Source organism: Drosophila suzukii, chromosome 2R (genome assembly GCF_043229965.1).
Source record: "Drosophila suzukii chromosome 2R, CBGP_Dsuzu_IsoJpt1.0, whole genome shotgun sequence".
Lineage (NCBI taxonomy): Eukaryota > Metazoa > Arthropoda > Insecta > Diptera > Drosophilidae > Drosophila > Drosophila suzukii.
The window spans coordinates 4,001,886-4,016,952 of record NC_092081.1 but is presented as its reverse complement, the minus strand read 5'-3'; the positions used below and the strand labels follow the sequence as shown (position 1 = coordinate 4,016,952).

The window sequence follows — 15,067 nt, the reverse complement described above, 5'->3', positions numbered from 1 at the left end:
TGATGAGGTTTTTATTTGGAGTTTTTATGAAAACTGTGCTTTAGACCTATGTATACTTAACTATAGTGTTTCAACACAAATAAATGCTTCGAATTCAAAGAAAGCCGAGATAAACACGTCTCTGTTTGTTATTGGAAAAGCACCTGTCTGGCTGGTTGTATATGATATATACAAATATTTGAGTGGACTTCGGATGGTACTCAATTCCCATGGGGCCACTCATGTTGCAGTGGAAAATTCTCGTATGTGGCAGCAAAAATCGGCGGGCTGGGGGCACATCTATGACATCCCAGGGTGGGGTGTGCGTTGGCGGGGGAGTATTTCATTTGTCAACGTAATTTTGCCAATTCAATTAATGCTCATTTAATGCAGAGCAGACCGACCGGCCGTACAGCATACACATTGGCGTACAAAGGCCCACGGACAACGAAGTGGGCAGTTTAAGTGACCACAAATGGTCGGTCATCCAAACTCAGTGGCAGATCAACAATGACTTTTTCTAGGGGGCCGAACTCTCCCGAAATAGGGGAACCTTAAAAAGAGATTTTGTACAAGTGTGTTAAAACACTAGATATAAGCTAATCGTTTCCAGTTTTGTCATTGCCTGAAAACAAATAAAAACGATTCGTTTTACTATTTCGTACTTCTAGTCCTAATGTGAATTAATTTAAATTGCTAAACTATTTCAGATGAATTCATATATTTTAATATTTTCCAATCTAAGCAGAAGAAGTTTTCTATGTGGCCTTTAAGAACGTTTATTATCTTTATATTTTCTTAAAAAAAAAATTAAAAACACTATCTCATCCAAACTTCTTTGATTTAAATTTCTCTATAACCCTTTCAGAATTTAATACGCATTCTCTAAAAAAATGTTGATCTCCTTAAACCCTTCGCCATATACCCCACCCATGCGAAGCGCATTTATGTATAGTTTATAGACGTCGCTGCGGCCCCTCCAGACAAACGATGGAAATTTAAAAAGATTTAGCTGTTTATGTTAATAATGCATCAACTGAAATCTAAATCAGCTGATCCACCGCATGATGGTGTTTATTCAAGGCGACTGATTATAAATTATAGAACACCATTTTAAAACAGGCAAGGAAGCTAGCTTTACCAAGTCGAAGTTTATATACCCTTGCAGCTAAAACAACATCCCACAGAATCCGCTTAAAACTAATAAAAGCGGAAAATATGTATATAAGAAATCTAAATGATTTTATTGGATTTTTAAATCGTATATTATACTTTAGGTACATTATATAAAGAAAAAAAGAACGGGGGTACTACCATTCTGTTCTTTCAATTTTCCGAGATTTCCTATGGGAGCTATTAGATATAGTTGTTCAAAACAGCCCATTCCGATTTATGTATTACTCCTAAAAGAAAGTTTTAAGAAAGCTTTATGTGAAAAGATATTTAGCTTGGAAAAAATTAATGTTTTTATGACCGCTACTCAGTAGTTTGGCTCAGTATCAGTTTTTACAAATAGCTTAATGAACAAATAGAATGTTAATCATCAAAAATTATGTTTAGCAAGAATGATAATCGAAAGTTTTAAAAAGCAAATTATCAAGATAGGAGACATTTTCTCACTGATGATTAAGGATATACGACAAAGAATAAAGTTCTATCTATAACTGGATAATCTCAGCAACCTCGAGACTATCAAAAATTTCCATAATGAGATTTAAATTTGAGCCAGCGAGTGCAACTCAATTGAGCGACACTCAAAATCGCCCCACAATTGAGTGCGACATACCCACATGGAGCAGTGCTCGAAGGTATAAAAGCGGGAGCAGCCCAGACCACAGCCAACAGTTCCCATCGAGCGATCACTTCGAGCAACCCTCTCAGAAAGCAAACAAAAAGACCAATTCCAGTATGAAGAACGCTGTTGCCATCCTGCTGTGCGCCCTCCTGGGTCTGGTGAGTATAACTATGGAGACCCCACTGGCAGCCAGTAATCTTCTTGTTCCCTGCAGGCCTCCGCCGCCGAGTACAAGATCCGTACCGCAGAGGATCTGCAGAACGCGCGCAAGGAGTGCGCCGCCAGCAGCAAGGTGACCGAAGCCCTGATCGCCAAGTACAAGACCTTCGATTACCCCGACGATGACATCACCCGCAACTACATTCAGTGCATCTTCGTCAAGTTCGACCTGTTCGACGAGACCAAGGGCTTCAAGGTGGACCACCTGGTGGCCCAGTTGGGCCAGGGCAAGGAGGACAAGAACGCGCTGAAGGCCGACATCGAGAAGTGCGCCGACAAGAACGAGCAGAAGTCGCCCGCCAACGCCTGGGCCTTCCGCGGCTTCAAGTGCTTCCTGGGCAAGAACCTGCCCCTGGTGCAGGCCGCCGTCCAGAAGAACTAGGATGGTGCGCAGTTTCACGTCAATTCTAGAACCGCAAGAACAAATCGCCAACAAGGCGGAATTTCCGAGTGACTCCGCTCAGGCTCTGCAATCCTACAATTGAAATAAAACCATATAATAGTGCTTGAAGGAAGATTGTTCTTTTTATTTCGCTGCCACACACGCATAGTTTTAAATCTGCTGGGCTGGAAGAGGCTTCATCCGTGGGGGCAGCTTGACATCGCATCCTCAATCCCAAAACCTTGTCCCGCCCAAAGGAAAGGCATTGATAGCTTGTTTAATTCGATTATATTTGTCATCATCTTTTTCAGTTCAGTAAAATTCAACTTCTTTTCTTTACTCTATATATTTTTTTGAATATATAAATTACGCAATTGTTTATCTATTTTGTTGATTTACTTCTTTCCCAAGAGTCTTGTGTTTTTTTTTTGATTTTTATTATTATTTTCTTCCTTTTACTTGATTTTGCCATATTTTAACTTCTTTTATTATGGTTTGTGGTTTTCTTTTGCGTTTCTTTTATATATATTTATTGATATATATTTTTTTGGTTTTCTAAATCAACTTCTTGTTTTTCATTTTCTTTTTTGATTTTTTATTTGAAACTTAAAATGTGTGAAAAAGGGGTGTTTGGTGTTGGGTGCTTCAAAAAACATTATAGCCAAGTCAAGATATTCGTTTTTCCATGTTGATTTTTTATTATTTTCGAAGTCTCTTCTTTTTCGCCTGTTTTCTTGCTGGGGACGCATTTTTTATTGACACGATATTTTTTCTGGCGTTTTCTCTTGTGATTGTTTTCTCTTTTTTCTTTTTATTTAGCAAAGAAGTTTGGCAATAAAATAATGTTTTTTGAAATAATATTGTAAAAAAATCTGAAATCAAATAGTTATTGGATTAAAGAAGAGTGTCGGTAAATTAAATGAAGGCGTTATTATTCGTCCCAAAACGATGCGGATGAAAGACAAGGCATTCACTTGAAGGGAACAGAAAACCAGTCAGTCTTGTTCCTCGAATAAAATATCTTTGGTTCCCCATTAATTAAGTATCCAGCTACACCTCAACAATTTTAATTCTAAAACTAGCAGATATCACCAACTCGAAAATTACGATTTATGGTTTTTAAACTTGAGATTCAGTCCCCAGTGAGTACAAGTGTGTTGAAATGGGAAGACAAACGTTATGAAGATATCGATTTATATTTTTAAGTTAGCTTACTAAAAGCATCATTGAAAAGTTGACTTAATCCTATTTAATTTATTTGGCGTCTATCCATTATTTTTCTTTAAAAGCTATCCTTTCTCTAAATATAAATTATGCAGATAGATGAACTCAACCCCGTAAATCGAACCCCGAAAATAAAAACCAGTTTCAGGTAGATAGCAAGCAGTCTCGTTCGTTTGGGTTTTTAGGAGATGATTTTGAAATTGTGAGCTTACCTTACTAGGGTTTTAATAAAACAATAATCAATATGGAGCGTAGTAATTGGCGCGACCACGGTAACCCCTTCTGAAACGAAAGACAGACCGGGATTAGCTGGATCCAATCGGGATTGACCAGGGCCCACTTACATTGCGCGTCGAGCGCCTCGGAAGGTGGAGTGACAGCACGCCCGGGAGACACGGGCTCCTCGTCCCCGGAAGCTGCCGCGTGCAAAGCGGTTTGTGGTAGAGAGGCCAGGGCGGTTTGTGCGCTTCGACATTACCTGCAGATCAATGCACAAGAGTTATTTATCATACTTTTTCAGTAAATCACCCTGTCAACTAACCGCTACTTACAGGATTTTTATTAAATATAAACCCTAATTATAAAAATGTGGTAATGCTTCTGGGTATAGTTTAAATTGTTTCAATTTGAGGCTGTATATTTCGAATGTGTCTTCTACAAAAAAAGTTTGTACCAAAATCTGGTCTCAGTGAGCATTTGAATCTAAATTCTCAAGCTCTTAAAACTATACCAAAAACTGCTCTCCGTGGGCATCAGAATCTAAATTCTCCACCTCTTATAACTATTTGTCTATTACAAAAAATTTGGTACCAAGAACTCTCAATGGTCATCAGAATCTAAATTCTCACTCTTATGACTCCGAACATCTTGATTACATAAGTATAGGCCTAAACACTAGGAAGAATTTGAAAATTGATTAGGGTTGGACTAGGCTTTTACGCAAAGCACAGCAATATAAACGGTCCAACTGATTTTAATTAAGCTGACTTGATATTAAGGATAAAAATTCAAAAAAGAAAGCCTATCCTATCATTTTAACCCCATAAGTAGCCGGTATATGAAGATCAATTTGCTCTTGATATGCACCTTGATTTGACGCCCTCGAAAGAGGGTTTCATTCATGGCCAGGGCCGTCTCGACGAACTCCTTCGATCCGAACTCGATGTACGCGAATCCCTTTGGATGGCCGTCAGCCTTGTTGCAGAGTATGGTCACGCGGTTGATGGTGCCACAGCCATGGAAGTGGGCTTCCAGTTCCTCGGCCGATGCGCCGTAATCCACATTGCCCACGTAGACGGACCGCGTGTCGATCTCCTGCTTCTCCTCGAGGGAAAGCGGGACTGTGGCCAAACCGGTGGTGGACCCACCGGCCATTTGTTTGTCCACCTCCGACTGCATCTGCTTGATCTTCTCGGCCTCCTCCTCCATCTCCTTGACGCGCGCCTTGATGGCCTCCAGCTCGGGGTCGATTTGCATGCTGCCCTCCTCCTGGCGGCGCGGAAAGACGGGATTGAATGGGATTCGGATCGGATTGGTGGGTAAACGCCCAAGAAGCACGGCAGACAATGGACAATGGAGTGGTGATGCGAAGCGACGCTTTGAAAATGGCAGCCATTGCTGCGGCTTTCGACTTTCGCCTTTGTATATCCCCCAAAAGCTCGGCGAGCTTTTCCAGGGAATCGGCGGGCTTTCGCAGGGCGGGCCAAGAAACTGGTTTTTGGCCATGGCCACCGCTTCGCATCGCCTTGCATCACCAACCGGGCCTCTCAACTCACCTCGTTCTCTGTGGTAATCTCAGTCTCCTGCTCACCGTTCGTCTCTTCCAACGACTCCAGGAGCTGGTCCTCGTTCAGTGTGATATCCTCATCGGCCATGGTTTCGCTTTTGGTTTTGTTTACGTTTACGTCGGCTGCAAAAGCTCGGTTCTGGTGGCGCGTAAGCTTCCGGCGGGGGTCCGAAGAACGGCAGTTGTCGTAGCTAACTGTCAATGAAAAAGGGCGGCGAAAGTGAGCAAAAGAGAGTTCATGGCGTAAAGAGAGCGAATGAAGAGAGCCAGTATGGTAATGCAGTGAAAATATTGGCATTCCAGTCAATCCAAGTGATTTGAGTTTGGTCGGGGAAAGCCATTAGCTTCTGGTTCAAATTCACTTTTCCCTGGTATATTCCATTTAACCCACTATTCTTACGTTAAAAATATGTACAAAGAGGGTGCTCGCTCTGCTGACGTTGAGTTCGCCCAAAATGGCCGCTGCGTCGTGGTAAGCACACGTACTTTAAATTACTCTTTTTCCGGTGGAAAGTCCACCTTTCTGCAGCCTACTCAGTGTGATTGCACGCCAGACCACGTCGGCACTTAATTTTAGTGTTTATTAAAGACTAATATTTACAATAATACGAGAACACACGTAAAATTTGCCACCGTTTGTATTCGCCTCGTTTCTAGGGATGACAGTTCGGTACAGTTTTAGCCCCGATGTTTTTTTGGTGTTGATGTTGTGCTATCGATAACTTACGGTGACATGTACTGAACTGTGTTACTTATGTGCTCTTCACACTGCACTGCCTCTTAACATCGCTACCGATCAAATCATGTTGTGAAGAGTTCATGCATGCACTCTTTTGAAAAATAATCTTGTTAATCTTGTTAAAATAAATATGGGTATTAAACCTTTAAAACCCACTCTTAGTTTTAAAACAGCAGGGTAACGATCTCCCAGTTGTGCCACAACACGACATTTCTGCATCCTTCTTAACGCTGCTGCTGTTGCGGCACCAGTGCGAACAAGCCTTGCATTTTGGAGTACTTCATGTACAAACCTCGTAAATGAAAATGTTCCCGGTACTAAGCCCCTTAGTTTACCCACGGTGAAGAACCAGGAGGAGCATGTCCGATTCTGAGTACGAGGAGACAGAGTACCTAGTATTCGGGGATTTTAAAAACCACGTTCAGGTACTACAAACACAGTACTGGCACCCAACTACAACTCTTAATAACTAACTAAAATTATGGTTTTATTATTTACTTGAAGCCGTTCCAGCTGAACCACGAGGACGCGGCCATTAAGGTCATCGGAATCGAGAGCGATGCGCCCATGGCGGAGGTGAATGGCAGTATCTACCGGGGACGCTACGAACATTCCGTGGGAACCAACGTGTTCTTCGAGAAAGAGAAGGACAACCTAGCCAGCGATCCGCTCTTTGAGTCCGTGTGTCGCCAGCGGTACCAGTACGTGGACAAGTCCACCAAGGTGATATCCTTCGAGCGAGTCTACGTCGACAACTTGCACCAGGAGGCCGAGAAGTCTAGTAAAGCCGAGGAGGACGAACAGACGGAGGCCAAGCCGGAATCGCTAAAGTTAAATATTACCTACAAGGAGGCGATTAACAAGTTCGGAGAGGAGCATTAGGTGGAGTGAGCTGAACGAAATCCGCAAAATAATTCCAATCACTCTTAGCATCATGGAGAGAGTCTGTACGGCGACGGAACCGGCTTTAAACCTTCGGGATTTCCTAGCCCAATATCAGAAAAAACTATTTGGGTCCGCGGACGATGTGCCCTTCTACCTACAAACCAACCCCGTCCTTGTTGACGTGGGTGAGAGCTGTTCCCTGGACTTGATAGAGTCGCCAGATGACAGCTCGATTGCAGTCTTCCAGCCCGGTACAGACCAATTTCGTCCAAACTTTGTCCAGCCCCCGGGGGATCAGCATGTGCCCTCCACTTTTTTGGCCTTGACTCAGCACAAAGCTAAGTCACGCAAATGTGCCTTTGGGCGAACCCAGTACACCCACAAGCTGAATCCACCGCCGAAGGACTGCCCCGATCTCCAGCTGGATACCTGCGAGCTGGAGCTAACCGTACGTCTCTACCGACCACCGCGGGCCTACCACCGAGGATTCAAGGTGGAGATCCCCGTGTTCGCAGAGGAGTACGTCTGTCTGGGCACCAACTATCTGACCGAGCTGCGCGATAAGATCAGCTGCGTTTGTCGTGGCAAACGGTTCGTCGACATTAGCCACGATCCGGATGCTCCGTTGCCCACTATCGACACTAATCCGGGGTACTTCTTCATCAACGACACTTTCTACAATGACAAACGCAATCCGAACAATCCCGACTATTCGCAAACCGTATTAAAGTGGGCAGCCAGAGCAAATGGAGTGAATGGAGAAACGCTTAAAGTGGAGAATATGGAGGGCAAAAGATTCATCGATCTAACCGTCAGTCCGGGCTCGCCGCTGCACTACCTGCATCACGGCAATTGCGAGCACCTGTTTGTGATCTCACAGATCGAGGTACTAACGCCGCGCAGTAAACGCCCAGATCGCAGTCTTTATCCCTATCCTCACGCCTTCAGCACCTTCAATCGCAGGACCTGCTATATGTGCGGCATTCGCAGCTATAGCTTCATTGTAGAGCAGTCCCGTCGACAGCTGCACGATCCCTCTTACCTGTGCCGCAGTTGCTTCCTCAGTTTTTTCTACGTGGATGGTGTAAAGGTAGGTCAGTTCAAGGCCTATCGCATATACGACCACGCGGAGGATGAGGAGGAGCGTAAAGAAGGTGAGGTGGTCGTATTAGATTAGTCAACATTTTGGAACTTCATGAAAAATTCAGTTTTTATCTGCAAGGCATGTTTGGACATAGGAGTTCAAATCCCTAAATTATTTATAGGGAAGGGAAATGCTTCCCGGAATTTTTTGTAAAATAGTCTTTTAACTTTACCAAATAATGTACTGACTTATACTCCCCGTATAAGAATAATAAACAGAGTAGACTTTAGACGTGATGCTTGCTTTATTTGCGAACTTCATTGACTGCAAGATCGCTCAATGAGTTGATTGATATTTTATTCTTGTAAAATATTCGTAGATAGATTTAAATAAAATACATACACATTGCAACAAGAGTAATTGGCATTGAACAGATTCGATTGCCGTAAAGCTGCCTAAATTCCATGCAATCTAGATTAGCAAAAAGTTAGTGTCCAAGTTAGGAATACAAAAATGCAAACAACGTAAATAGTACAATACATCTGTCTTAGGACTAACGTTAATACATATATATATGCAATAGTTCGATTTTTACAAAAATGTAAGGACTCGCGCACTGCGTTTAGAGTTTAGACTTGACCAAGACCCATGGAAAACAAACCAATAGACTAATTATGGCCAATAACAGAGTTTTATCCTAGACAAAATACTAGTACTAGTGGTACTTAGCAGTACAATACAGTAAAAACTTGCGCACTGGGATTCCGGCGTGCACGTGGTGAGAGATTGTGCGCTTAGTTACTGGGGCGTAGAAATGCATCAAAAACATATTGCCAATCCGACCAACAAATATCATTACGAGTAACTGCAGGCTGGGAATCGATTCGCCCGGATCTCTTTGGTGTACGCGCTTGCGTTTACTTCCATGTTAAAGCTTTGACCAGCTGGTGCTCAGCGGCGGAGGCGGGCGCCTAGCTCTGAAACACCAGCTCCCGCTCCACCGACAAGTACTCCAGCATCTGCGCCGGCACTGGCAGCTGCGCCAGCTGCTCGCGCGACATCTGGCGCTGCAGAACGCGGCGGCACAGGTCCTGCAGCTTGGGCATGTTGGCGTACCGGCTCAGCGGGTACTTGAGAATCACCGGAAACGGCGGCTGCATCTCGTTGGGGACCTTCACAAAGCACACAAAGTTGTCGTTGGTGCAGCGGTGTAAGATGTCCTCGATCATCTCCACAATCGACTCGTACTTGAGCTCCTCGAAGTGCCAGAAGTCCTCTCTGAACTCCAGCCGATAGTGCAGAGTTACATTTACAATCCGGAAGCTCAGTGTGAACTGGGATCCGCTGGTCTCCGAGTCGCGGACCAGGAACGACCCAGTCGGCTTGTCACTCAACTGACGCTGCGAATCGCGCCTGGAGATTTCGCCCCAGTACCACACTTGGCTGAAAACAAAGGAAATGAGTCACCGATCGTTGACCGTTCGAGAAAGACGTCGCTTACTTGATCATCTCGGAGCAGGCCTTGTACATGACCTGGTTGGGCGAGTGGGCGTCCTCTCGCTCCAGCCACTTCTTCCGGATGAATCGCAAATAGTCGTGCGTGAATGGCAGCGTGGGTTCCGGACAGATGGCCGGCGTGAGGAACTCGTAGGTGGCATCCGTGGTCCCACCGTCGTCGCAGTCGCCCATCGAGTGCCAATTGCGCAGTGAGCTGAGTCCCTGGCCCACCTTTCTGCGGAGTCTGGCAAACACGTTCCGCTTCTCCTTGTCCTTGTCCCGCCGCCTGCGCAGGGTTCCTGTGCTCGTGCCCCCATTGCTGCAGCTGGCCATGGAAGAGTCCGCTGCCTCAAGGACGCACACTTCGTTGTTGTTGTTTTGGGATCCACTGCTGGACGCGGATGCGGACACAGCCAGCGCCGAGTCGGACTTCTTGCGCCTGGTCAGCGAGTGGAACCATCCCTTCTTCTCCTTCTCCCTGTCCTTGCTGGAGTCGCCTCCGCCAGCGCGCTCCTGGCTGCTGTGGTTGTGACTCTGTTCGCCGTGGCTCATTTTGGAGTGGGATCGGAACGGAACGGCTTCCTCGTGGCGGAATCACATCATTGATCTAATTCGGAGCCGTGATTAATGCCAAACTGTATTGATAAGAACTTTGTTTTCGTTGGTAGAGTACACAAGAAGTGCCTTATCGTTATCGGTCGTGCATATGTACCTCGTTGCTATCGATAACTCAAGGGGTTTTTGATTGCTAGCTTTTGGCAAGTTTTTTTTTTTTATTTTATTATTATAGGAAGTTCGTCATTGTTGTTTTGCTTCGTCGCGGGCCTTGATTAATTAAACAAAGGATATATTGCGGGTTACGAAAATAAAAACATCGATTGAACGATAGCGAGATCGAATTTAGTCCACCTCCAGCCTAGTAGGCGCATTTTTAATTGGGGAATTTATTGCAAACAACTCCCTTGTCGAAACATGCACCACTCCAGCATGAAGGTGGATCTGTCCAACTTCTTCAAGGACGAACGCCGGCAGTCGTTAGTTTTCATCGATGCAACATGGCAAAACATCAAGGACGTTCAGGATCATATTCAAAACCTCTTCAGTTTGGTATGTCCTCAAGGAATTTGTGTGATTTTAATCAAGATAAAATTGTCTCCTGCAGAAGGACATTAGCCTTCTAACCACAGATGGATGTTTTCTGCCCCCGAGGGAATCAATTAAAGTACTTAAAGCCGCCGATGGACTAAAGTGGGTGAACTATGTAACTCCGTTCCGCGAGGAAAAACTAAACTATTTCATCTCTTCCAGGGCATTTCGGTTCGCCAATAGTGACCAGGGCACCTTTGTAAGTCCCGCTCCTGTGAAATCCACCAAAAAGCGCAAGAATCGTTCCGCCGAAGAAGGCGTTCACATAGATGCCTCCACTCCCCTCCGCCCATCAAAGCGCTCCAAAAATCAAGGCGACAATAAGTGGATCGAAAATTCGGCAGACATATCTCTTGTAAAAGCGGAGGAGAAGGAACAGGACACTCCTCGACCTTCTGTGGAGTCAAAGCGATCTAAAAACAAAGGCCAAAACAAAAAAACGCCTGAATCTCAGACAATTTTATATGCGACAGAGGAGGTCGTGGCAGCGAATAAGAAGAAGCGTTCCCAAAACAAGAACCACCATAAAGCGCCTGATGCTCCTGCGGAAACACTTCATTTGACAGCCGCACTGCAGGAGGATGGGACACCTGCTCCTGCGAGTACACCGAGTAGCACTCTCATGGAGACAAAAATGTCCAAAAACAAGAGTCACGCAAAATCGCATAAGTTCTTTGAGGCAGACAAACCTACTGAGATGGAGGAAGGCGAAGTGGAGGAACCAGCTGGTCCGGGATCTCCTGAAAGTCCGTCGGAAACATCCCGTTTAACAGATTTGGATCAGAACAAGCAGAGCCCCAAGAAGCTAAAAGATTCCAAAAACAATGACCGCCCGAAACATTCTGCCATTTCTGACAATACTGCGAAGCTGGAATCGGAGGCCTCTCCTCGTCCCTCCGTTACGTTTCGTTGCCCTCTCTTGGAGCTGGACTCCAATGTTCCACGCATATTCGAATTTCCTAAAAAAAAAAACGAGGTCCAAATTCTAGAAAATATAATAATTAAGCCCAATGACTTCAACCCAGATGCAGTCAACGGAAAAAAATCACCAACATTAATGTTCGAATCTAAAAACTTACAAGATGATGCGCTAGAAAAAGTAGGTTTTGCATCCTTACATGTTGAAGCTGAAGAGACTCTTCCAGAAGAAACGACTGGTGAAGCAACCCTGCCCAAAGATGCAACTGAAATCGAAACTACTCTGCCAGAGGACGCAATCGAAGCGGAAACTTTTCTTCCAGAAGACTCAATAGAAGCTGAAATCGAAACTACTCTGCCAGAGGACGCAATCGAAGCGGAAACTTTTCTTCCAGAGGACTCAATAGAAGCTGAAACCGCTTTTGCAGGCAATTTGACTGAAGTTGAATCAGCCTTTTCAGGCAATTTGACAGAAGCTGAAACAGCTTTTCCAAGCAATTTGACTGAAGCTGAAGCAACCCTTCCGGGCGAAACCAGCGAAGTTGATGCAACTCAACCTGAAGAATCTACTGAAGCCGAATCAATTCTACCGGACGACACAACTGAACCCGATGGAACTCTTCCAGCAGACACAACGAAAGACGGAAACGTTCTGGAAGACGAAGCCGAGATATCGAAGATTAAAAATGAAGTCCATTCTGATGATATAAGACACTCACCAGTGCGCATTTGTGCAGAAAGTTTAATCTCAGATTCCGATGACGACGTAATGGTTGTAGATGACTCTAATATGGATGTTTCAGACTTAGATTCTGATGTAGAGTCAGTCCAGGGTAAGAGCACTAAATTAATTAATTAATAATTACATATAAGTAAAATTCACTTATTAGTCCCGAAGGATAGAGACACCTTAGATATTATAATGGACCTCCTGCAGAGTGCACATCCTCTAAACAATCTGCCGACCAGAGGCGATACGGTCCTGTTTAAGCTACATAAGATCAAGGGAAACGAAAGATCCGGGACAACCGAGTTTATTGCCGGAAACTGTGCCTACGTCAACCGCCGTACCAAAGTCATTACAGTGGAGACCATCAGTAAGTCACCATAATTCCAGATTACAACTTTAAACCTAACATTCAATTCGTTTTCAGCCTGTCCCTCTGGAATCGGACGTGTATTGAGCCAATATTGTGCGAAGGGCTTAGACGAATCTTCTGAAAATGTGGGATCTTTAAGTGTTCAATTTAGAGACATGATAGAGGCAAAAATCGTTGTAGCCACAATCGACTGATAATGTGTACATTCTTGTTTTCTATTTCCAGGTGTTCGTATTTGTATGGTATTTAAAGTATAAACGATTAAACAACATTTAGATGTACGAATTCATGTTTTAGCTGTCTATCTCTACTTGATGTGCTCCTTGATCTTCTTCAGTAAGTCGTCTGCCTCGTCGCCGGTCTTTACGCGCAGCAGCAGCGATGTGGCCTTGCTGTCCTCCGGCGTGGGCACGCAGACCATCATCACGTTGTTCTTGCCCATGCGCTGGCAGGGTATTCCCTCGCTTAAAATGAGGTTGACCAGGATGTTGCCCAGATTAGTGTCTGCGCGCACTAGGAGCTGGGTCTTCTCAGAGTCCTTGACCGGTTTCAAGTACAACGTGCCCACGCCCCGGTCGCCAAAGTCCTTGTCTTTTTTAATGAAAACCTTACACCTTTTCGAGTAGACAGCATCATCCTCTACGACCTGATTGGAGACGAGAGTCAAGTTACCGTTCATCAACTAATCATTATGAAATCCAATTACCTGTTTGAACTCAACTTTTGGCGGCTTGTCCTCTTCATCCTCCGCTTCTTCATTGGCTGGTGCTGCTGCTGGCGGTTGAATGTTTCCGAAGGAAAAGGGCTTGGCACTGCTGTTGAAGAAGAATCCCTTTGATGCATCTCCTCCGCCTACTTCAGGTGCTTTTCCGAAGCCTGCGAATAACGAGGTGCTTGGCTTGTCGTCGCTGTTGCTCTTTATTCCGAAGCTAAAGCCATTTGTCTTCGGTGGCGAAAACAAGGGCTCGTCCTTTTTGGTGGTAGTATCTTTCGCTCCGAAACTAAAGACGCTGGACTTAGGGGCGTCTTCGACCTTGGCTTCTCCAGCTGGCTTTGGTGCCAAACTAAAGATACTGGCGGAAGTCGACACCGGAGCACTGGAAGCTGCCGTACTCCCGAAGGAGAACATCGGTGTTGTGGTTGTGGTGGTTGTGCCGCCACTGGTTACGGTGCAGTTGGGCTTCTTGGCGAAGGGCGATGTGGTGCCGCCTATCGGGGTGCTGGGCTTTCCGAAGGAAAACGTGGAAGTCGGCTTCGATGGCGACGATGTACTGGGCACTACAGCAGCTGGCACTCCAAAACTGGGCAGTGCGGGCGTGGTTTTCGTGCTGTTTGTTCTGGCGCTCTCCTCGTCCTGCAGCTCCTTCAGATGCTTCTCGTAGTTCTTGAACACTGGCGTCAGTATGCAATAGGGACTCTTGTCCATGTTCTCCTGCAGGAACTTCATGACTGCCCGGTTCAGCTCGGCCACGCTTTCCCGGTACTCGGAGGTCTCCAAGTTGGAGTTGGAGGTGGTGCTCGCTGGCTTGCTGCTACTGCTGGCCACTGACGTCTTGGGCTCGCTGCTTTCCTTTTTGGCCTCTGATATGTTGCCAAAAATCGAATAGGTCGACTTGGCGCCATCGGTGGTACTTGTTGATTCCTTGGCCGCAGAAGAGAACGGGACCGAGCTGCTGGTGCTGGCTGTGCCGAAAATGCTAGTGCTGGCCGGCTTGTCCGTCGCACTGGAGCTGAGCCCAAAGGAGAATGAGGGCTTGGCTGGCTCGCTAGTGGAGGAGGAGGAGGAGGCCTTACTAGTGGTGGCTGCTGGAGCTGACAGATTGGCGAGGAAGGTGAACGGCGAGGCCGCTGCTGCGATTGTAGCCGGCTTTCCGAAACCTGAAAGGAAAAGAAGTGTTAAAAAACAATAGATCCAGAATCGACCAAAAACCCACCGGTGAATCCGCTAAACACGCTCTTGGACTCCGCCGGCGTGACCTCGGCGCCATCCTCGCCAGCGGCGGAGGATCCACCGGCAATCTTGCGGCGCGCCTTCTTGATAACGCGTGTCTTCAGCTCCTGCTCGCTGGCCGTGCGGAAGGTGCCGCGCTCCTCGGGCTCCTCCTCCTGGTCCCAGTTGTCGTGGTTCAGGTTCGAGGTGGCCTGTCGCTTGCCAGCCATCTTAATGGAGTTATTCAATTTCAAAGAATCCCAGTGAAAATGCAGAAAAGCGAACGAAATCCACACCGCGTTGCCTGCCAGTCGATAAGTGCTATCGGACACTCTGTTGTCGAGCGCGGTTGTGAGCGACTGGCTATCGATGGCCGATGACGG

At 45.8% G+C, this 15,067-nt stretch overlaps 7 protein-coding genes across 11 annotated transcripts; 4 read left to right on the top strand and 3 right to left on the bottom strand.

Annotated features, from left to right (window-relative positions):
- Positions 1-1,832: 1,832 nt before the first annotated feature.
- Positions 1,833-2,504, top strand: Obp44a (Odorant-binding protein 44a). The gene is made up of 2 exons (XM_017088004.4): positions 1,833-1,932; positions 1,989-2,504. Exons 1-2 carry the CDS (start codon positions 1,888-1,890, stop codon positions 2,373-2,375), a joined length of 432 nt encoding a protein of 143 aa, XP_016943493.1. The 5' UTR covers positions 1,833-1,887; the 3' UTR covers positions 2,376-2,504.
- On the bottom strand, positions 2,497-6,067 carry Pabp2 (poly(A) binding protein nuclear 1). 5 transcript variants are annotated; one of them, XM_036814320.3, is made up of 6 exons: positions 6,005-6,067; positions 5,375-5,580; positions 4,686-5,087; positions 3,944-4,077; positions 3,812-3,881; positions 2,497-3,247 (listed from the first exon to the last, which is right to left on the bottom strand). In XM_036814320.3, the coding sequence occupies exons 2-5, from the start codon at positions 5,471-5,473 to the stop codon at positions 3,839-3,841; spliced, it is 678 nt and encodes a 225-aa protein (XP_036670215.1). In that variant the 5' UTR covers positions 5,474-5,580; positions 6,005-6,067; the 3' UTR covers positions 2,497-3,247; positions 3,812-3,838. The 5 variants fall into 5 exon arrangements, with proteins under 5 accessions (XP_036670215.1, XP_036670214.1, XP_036670212.1 ...); XM_036814319.3 differs by having other exon boundaries at positions 5,987-6,062; XM_036814317.3 differs by having other exon boundaries at positions 5,786-6,055.
- A 323-nt stretch (positions 6,068-6,390) lies between these two features.
- Positions 6,391-7,006, top strand: LOC108019715 (uncharacterized). The gene is made up of 2 exons (XM_017087614.4): positions 6,391-6,549; positions 6,629-7,006. Exons 1-2 carry the CDS (start codon positions 6,484-6,486, stop codon positions 7,004-7,006), a joined length of 444 nt encoding a protein of 147 aa, XP_016943103.2. The 5' UTR covers positions 6,391-6,483.
- A 52-nt stretch (positions 7,007-7,058) lies between these two features.
- Positions 7,059-8,382, top strand: Pbp49 (proximal sequence element A Pbp49). The gene has a single exon (XM_017087611.4). The coding sequence runs from the start codon at positions 7,059-7,061 to the stop codon at positions 8,184-8,186; it is 1,128 nt and encodes a 375-aa protein (XP_016943100.3). The 3' UTR covers positions 8,187-8,382.
- Positions 8,379-10,283, bottom strand: Socs44A (Suppressor of Cytokine Signaling at 44A). Its single transcript, XM_017087612.4, has 2 exons — positions 9,595-10,283; positions 8,379-9,536 (listed from the first exon to the last, which is right to left on the bottom strand). The coding sequence occupies exons 1-2, from the start codon at positions 10,140-10,142 to the stop codon at positions 9,065-9,067; spliced, it is 1,020 nt and encodes a 339-aa protein (XP_016943101.1). The 5' UTR covers positions 10,143-10,283; the 3' UTR covers positions 8,379-9,064.
- Positions 10,284-10,406: 123 nt separating this feature from the next.
- coil (coilin) lies at positions 10,407-13,039 on the top strand. Its single transcript, XM_017087609.4, has 5 exons — positions 10,407-10,697; positions 10,753-10,838; positions 10,899-12,487; positions 12,545-12,751; positions 12,809-13,039. Exons 1-5 carry the CDS (start codon positions 10,563-10,565, stop codon positions 12,946-12,948), a joined length of 2,157 nt encoding a protein of 718 aa, XP_016943098.3. The 5' UTR covers positions 10,407-10,562; the 3' UTR covers positions 12,949-13,039.
- Nup50 (nuclear pore complex protein Nup50) lies at positions 12,949-15,063 on the bottom strand. Its single transcript, XM_017087610.4, has 3 exons — positions 14,689-15,063; positions 13,461-14,632; positions 12,949-13,400 (listed from the first exon to the last, which is right to left on the bottom strand). Exons 1-3 carry the CDS (start codon positions 14,912-14,914, stop codon positions 13,062-13,064), a joined length of 1,737 nt encoding a protein of 578 aa, XP_016943099.3. The 5' UTR covers positions 14,915-15,063; the 3' UTR covers positions 12,949-13,061.
- Between the last annotated feature and the right edge of the window lie 4 nt (positions 15,064-15,067).

What these genes read in the sequence shown, in the direction of transcription:
- Obp44a (XM_017088004.4), top strand. Translation starts at nt 1,888, where the DNA reads ATGAAGAACGCTGTTGCCATCCTGCTGTGCGCCCTCCTGGGTCTG. An exon ending in TGTGCGCCCTCCTGGGTCTG is followed by an intron (nt 1,933 to 1,988) that starts GTGAGTATAACT and finishes TGTTCCCTGCAG; the next exon opens with GCCTCCGCCGCCGAGTACAA.
- Nup50 (XM_017087610.4), bottom strand. Translation starts at nt 14,914, where the DNA reads ATGGCTGGCAAGCGACAGGCCACCTCGAACCTGAACCACGACAACTGG. An exon ending in CGTGTTTAGCGGATTCACCG is followed by an intron (nt 14,633 to 14,688) that starts GTGGGTTTTTGG and finishes TTTTCCTTTCAG; the next exon opens with GTTTCGGAAAGCCGGCTACA. An exon ending in CAAAAGTTGAGTTCAAACAG is followed by an intron (nt 13,401 to 13,460) that starts GTAATTGGATTT and finishes GTCTCCAATCAG; the next exon opens with GTCGTAGAGGATGATGCTGT.
- Pbp49 (XM_017087611.4), top strand. Translation starts at nt 7,059, where the DNA reads ATGGAGAGAGTCTGTACGGCGACGGAACCGGCTTTAAACCTTCGGGAT.
- LOC108019715 (XM_017087614.4), top strand. Translation starts at nt 6,484, where the DNA reads ATGTCCGATTCTGAGTACGAGGAGACAGAGTACCTAGTATTCGGGGAT. An exon ending in ATTTTAAAAACCACGTTCAG is followed by an intron (nt 6,550 to 6,628) that starts GTACTACAAACA and finishes ATTTACTTGAAG; the next exon opens with CCGTTCCAGCTGAACCACGA.
- coil (XM_017087609.4), top strand. Translation starts at nt 10,563, where the DNA reads ATGCACCACTCCAGCATGAAGGTGGATCTGTCCAACTTCTTCAAGGAC. An exon ending in AAAGCCGCCGATGGACTAAA is followed by an intron (nt 10,839 to 10,898) that starts GTGGGTGAACTA and finishes CATCTCTTCCAG; the next exon opens with GGCATTTCGGTTCGCCAATA. An exon ending in TGATGTAGAGTCAGTCCAGG is followed by an intron (nt 12,488 to 12,544) that starts GTAAGAGCACTA and finishes TTCACTTATTAG; the next exon opens with TCCCGAAGGATAGAGACACC.
- Pabp2 (XM_036814320.3), bottom strand. Translation starts at nt 5,473, where the DNA reads ATGGCCGATGAGGATATCACACTGAACGAGGACCAGCTCCTGGAGTCG. An exon ending in TTCGAGGGCGTCAAATCAAG is followed by an intron (nt 4,078 to 4,685) that starts GTGCATATCAAG and finishes ATTGATCTGCAG; the next exon opens with GTAATGTCGAAGCGCACAAA. An exon ending in CGAGGCGCTCGACGCGCAAT is followed by an intron (nt 3,882 to 3,943) that starts GTAAGTGGGCCC and finishes CTTTCGTTTCAG; the next exon opens with AAGGGGTTACCGTGGTCGCG.
- Socs44A (XM_017087612.4), bottom strand. Translation starts at nt 10,142, where the DNA reads ATGAGCCACGGCGAACAGAGTCACAACCACAGCAGCCAGGAGCGCGCT. An exon ending in GCCTGCTCCGAGATGATCAA is followed by an intron (nt 9,537 to 9,594) that starts GTAAGCGACGTC and finishes CTTTGTTTTCAG; the next exon opens with CCAAGTGTGGTACTGGGGCG.